This window comes from Rhinolophus sinicus, linkage group LG10 (genome assembly GCF_036562045.2).
Source record: "Rhinolophus sinicus isolate RSC01 linkage group LG10, ASM3656204v1, whole genome shotgun sequence".
In the NCBI taxonomy this organism is placed as follows: Eukaryota; Metazoa; Chordata; class Mammalia; order Chiroptera; family Rhinolophidae; genus Rhinolophus; species Rhinolophus sinicus.
In genome coordinates this window covers 9,430,474-9,435,236 of record NC_133759.1, presented here as the reverse complement: position 1 = coordinate 9,435,236, position 4,763 = coordinate 9,430,474, and the positions used below count along the sequence as shown (strand labels likewise).

General features: G+C 54.8%; 1 protein-coding gene across 1 annotated transcript; it reads right to left on the bottom strand.

Moving 5' to 3' along the window:
• Positions 1–2,231: 2,231 nt before the first annotated feature.
• On the bottom strand, positions 2,232–4,247 carry TMEM158 (transmembrane protein 158). Its single transcript, XM_019723593.2, has one exon. The coding sequence runs from the start codon at positions 4,137–4,139 to the stop codon at positions 2,892–2,894; it is 1,248 nt and encodes a 415-aa protein (XP_019579152.2). The 5' UTR covers positions 4,140–4,247; the 3' UTR covers positions 2,232–2,891.
• Positions 4,248–4,763: the final 516 nt, after the last annotated feature.

Below are 4,763 nucleotides of genomic sequence, written 5' to 3'. Positions count from 1 at the left end.
AAGAAAAGCTTTCAAAACAGTTAAGTGCAGCACAATTCCATTTTCAGCTATGTAATTAGCAACTCAAGCTGTCGCCAGGAGGCTTTAAGAATGGGCTGGAATCTGGGGATTCTGCAGGCACATGTACACAGTTACAGTGGGACGCTTCCTTTCCCGTCACAGAAGTAGTGATTGACTTTTAGTAAAATGCATGCTTGGAAGTGTTTCACTACTGAGATGATGCAAATGAAACAGACTAGAGGGCACAGACCCAAAAGCTGAGCCTGCCAGCAACTGACTTCCTCCACCCACTGGATGGTCCCAATTGTAGTCTCCTTCTTGGAGCTCTGTCTCTCAGAAAGCAGCCAAAGTCAGCACAGAGAACTAACCAGTGCATTAGTTTAATACATATATGTAGTGTATACATACACATACACACATTCATGCATACTATTCCCACAAACTTTTCTAGAAATTCTCAAAATCGTCCCTTAGGAAGGTCTATTGCTGCAGCAATAGATATTTCAAATCCACCCTAAGAAAGTATTCATTAGGGACCATCCAATGAATGCATGTATACATAGTAAGTGCCTAACTGTCTCATTGAAAATGAATGCTCTTTGGCCGCTTTGGGTTTGTGGATGCACAGACTCTCAGTGACCAGGTAGGTCAATAGAGAAGCAGACCTTGAGTAGCTAGCTCCTAATTCTCCCAGGAAAGTTAGTTTCTGGTGATGAAGAAATACCAGTCAGGGAAGCAGAAGACCCAGGTTTAGTCTCAGCTCTGCCTCGTCGTGTTGCTGTGTGATTGTAGGCAAAATGCTGAACCTCTCTGAGTCTTGGTTTCCAACTTGGTAAAAAGCAGCGAGAGTGACTGTGTGTGTCTGTGTGTTGTATTAGGAATACTTAATGTGCCTTCCAGAATTACAAATGCTACGATTATATTAAAATTGACCAAGGTTAGCAGTTATTGATTTTCTCCTGTTAGTTACCACAGGTTTGGAGAACTTGGCAGTTCATAACCCACCTTGCTTTGGGGCATAAGTAGATTTCCAGTGCATTGCAAGGCTAGAGGATTTGCATTACATTGAACTTCTTCAATGTCTGGACCAGGAGACAGTAGGAGACTACCTTGCCCACCCCCTCCTCTCTGAAAGGGTGGCACCTGCCAGAGATAGCCCTGGACCCCAAAGAGCGAGAGGGGCAGCTGAAGCCACAGGACAACAACTCAGCCTCTCCTTCGGACAGATTCCTATGAAATAAACGATTCTATTTTTTTTTCACATAATAGCAATATCTCAAGATAAAAGGAGGCTACATATGTTGAAGGTTCTCAAATTTGAAATGCATCAGAATCCCTTGGTGGACTTATTAAAACAGACAGGTGGGCCCCACCCCAGGGTTTTTGGTTCAGTAGGTCCTGGGTGGGGCCCCAGTTTTGCATCTCGAATGAGTTCCCAAATGCTGCTGCTGCTGCATGTCTAGGGACCATACTTTCAGAACTGCTGCTGTAGAACAATGCCAAGTATTCACTCAAAAGTGGGGAGAGGGAGCAAAGGAAAGCGGTGTTGAAAGTGGTTTTTATATTAAGTCACTTTAAGGACTTCTCATTTATTCTTCTTCTGAAAACTGGGAAGAATCTGGAACCACTGACCAGCAGACACTATAACACAGACACCAGGGGTGAGGAAAGCCTTGTAATTGCGAACTATTTAATCCCCAAGTGTTTACCTTTTAAAAAAATCTTATTAGTGCTAAAATTATATCTCAGCTTTTAAAACCAGCTTTTGAAATATGCTCATATGCTAAAGTTTACACATATGAAAAGGAAATCTACATGCTTTCTAAAATGAGTCATTTCTGTGAGGCACTCGGCTCAGAAGAACTATTGATTTTTACCATTTTGGCACTTTAATGGGTGCTTTGCAGAGCTTGGGTCAATGAGTAAAAAGATAAATCACATAAACCCTGTATGCTACCATCACAGACGTCAGTGGGGCTGAGGGGCAGGCGCAGGGGTGGGGGGCAGTGTGCGGAGGCACAAAACAATTTCCACCAGAGCAAGTAACACGGTTCCCATCTCCTACCTCTCCCAGACAGGTAAGGGAGACAGCAGTAGCCCTTTTGGAACTTGTAGGAGATTTCCTCCCTCCACGTTTTTGGGGGAACATCTTGTAATTCTTGGATTACTTCTCTTAACTCAAAAAAAAAAAAAAAAAAAAAAGAAAGAAAAGAAAAAGCTACATACGCATCTCTGGAGGAAAATGTCTGTATTAAAAGCCAAAAAACCAAAAAACCAAACCAAACCAAAACAAACACAGAAGTACAAGAAGAAATGCCCACCAGGCCACGTCACTAGATAGATCAACTTGGAAAAGGTTCATAAAGTTCATTTTCAGCGGTAATAATATATCGGTGTTAAATCACTCCCATGCCCCCCCATTTTAAATAAGTTTAAAAAAACAATAAACTTCAAATACTATGTTCCGATACAAAGAGCTTCTCTTACTTCAGCAATAGCAATTTGATTTTTTACTAAAACTTTCATTTAAAACAGTTATTAAATATATAAAACAAATACACAGGATTTGGTCATTTTCTGCCGTGAATATAGGGCACGTGGGTGCGGGAGGGAGGGGGTCAGGTGGATGCAATAGAGGGGAAAAGGCCCCACTTCCTTCCACTCAGTCTTCCCGGCCGCAGACCCCACCCTTCAGTTCAAGGGCTGGCACCGTTTTGGAACCAGATCGCTGCACACACCTTGCTTTTCAAACACGTTGGGGCCTTTCTGGCGACCCCCTCCCGGAAGAAGAACTAACGGTCACTACAGCACGAAGCACACTGGCCAAGTCTCCGGCGGGAAAGGTGCCCGAGAGCGCGGATCCCGGCGGACGCAGGGAGGAGCGGAGCGGGTCACTTGGTGGCAGCCCCCGAGGTGACGGCGGCGGCGGCAGCGGCGGCGGCCGCGGCGGCCGCAGCGGCGGCGGTGGTCCCGGCGGGCACCGCGGCGGGGGCGGCGGGGACGGCGGCGGTGGTCCTGCGCTGCTCCATGCCGTTGGGCAGGAAGCCGGCGATGATGGGCACCGGCCAGATGAGGGCGGCCACGCTCCACACGACGATGACCAGGGTCATGAAGCAGGCCACCAGCGTGGACTCGATGGGCTTGCGGTTCAGCCGCCAGCCCGGCTCGCCCTGCAGCTCCTCCAGGCTGAAGTCTAGGCAGCAGAAATGCAGCGGCTCGCCCTGCAGCCACAGCGGCCCGGGGGGCTCGGCCGCGGGGTAGGCGGGCAGCGCTGTGGGCGCCCCGGCGGAGGCAGCGGGCCGGAGGCCGCCAGAACGGCGGCCGCGCACCCAGCCGCAGCCCACGCAGAGGCGCAGGTCCTGCTGCGCGCCTCCCGCCGCCAGACCCAGATGCTCGATGAGCAGCGGCGGCCCCACGCGGTGGAAGGCGGCGGCGAAGAAGGCGCGGCCGTGCGCGTTGGTGGTGAAGAGCAGCAGGTCACACTGCAAGCCCCGCGGGCGGCCCCAGCGCACGAGCAGCGAGCTCAGCATCTGTCGCTGCACGCTGATGTTGCACGGCGCCGCCGCCACCTCCTCCGGGCCCGGGCGCTCGGGGGGCCCGGGAGCCGCCGAGCCCAGCAGCTGCGGGGCCGCGGGCTCGCCCGTGGACGACGCATTCACCGAGGCGTTGGGGGGCGCCCCAAGGAGGCCCGGTGCGTCCGCGGCCCCGCCGCGGACCGGCGGCAGCGGGCAGGCAGCGGCCAGCAGCGCGGCGAGCAGGGGCAGCATGGCTTGCGATGAGCGCCTACGCGCGCTGGGCCGACGGCGGCTGCATGGCGCGCGGGAGACTGGAGGGCGAGCTGACGGCGGGACCGCGGGAGCTGGCAGCCGGGCGGAGAGAGAGCGGCGGAGTACTTGCCAGCCCGCGGGGGCGGCGCGAACGCGGGGGCAGCGGATCGCTCGGCGTGGAGATCCCTCCAGGCCGGCTGCGTCTGGGGTTCCCCGCCGCCCCCGGCGCGGGGGCCCTCGGACGGCGCGGCTGCTCTGCGGGGCCCGGCTCTCGCCCGGAGCAGGATTCCCCGGCTGGGCTCCGCCTCCCGCGCGCCCCGCCCCGTCCTCCGCCCGCCCGGCTCTAAGACTCGGGGGAGGGCGGGGTTCCATATGCTGGAGCCGGGAGGGTGGTGGCCGCGTGCGGGCCGGGGGGGATGCGGGGCGCCGTGTGGGGGCTCTGAGGCCCGAGCATGGGCGGGTCTGGGTGAAGGGGTGTCGTCGGATGGTCCGAGCGGGGTGTTGGCCGGAGTGGGGAAACCTGCGCTCTGGCGGCCCTGCTGCACCGCCCGAGTCCGATTCGAAGCAGAAAAGGGGCTCTGGGAAAATCGCATCCTCGGAGAGAGGCCGAAGGGCCCGAGAGGACCCCGTGACGTCTCGCCTTGGTACTCACCCGGACCCCGCTCTTTTTATAAAAGGGGGAAACTGAGGCCCGGAGAGGGGGAACGACTTCCCCAGGCCACCCCACGAGTCAGAACCAGAAACTCCGGGCCAGCTCTTTCTGCCTTTCTAAGGTATCTCTTAAAACCTCTAAATCTGGAGAGTTTGGCTGGTTTTTAATGCGTCCTCCAACACAATAGACCCACTTAGTATTCTCCTCACAGCAAACAAACCCTGAGGAAAATTCCAAGAATTCTCCCGAGTTTGGGATGGAGAGGGGCTGGTGGGAATGTGAGCTCGGCAGCTCTGGGGGGCCTATGCGTTTCACTCCCTCAAAACCTCTCCTCCTGTGCAGGC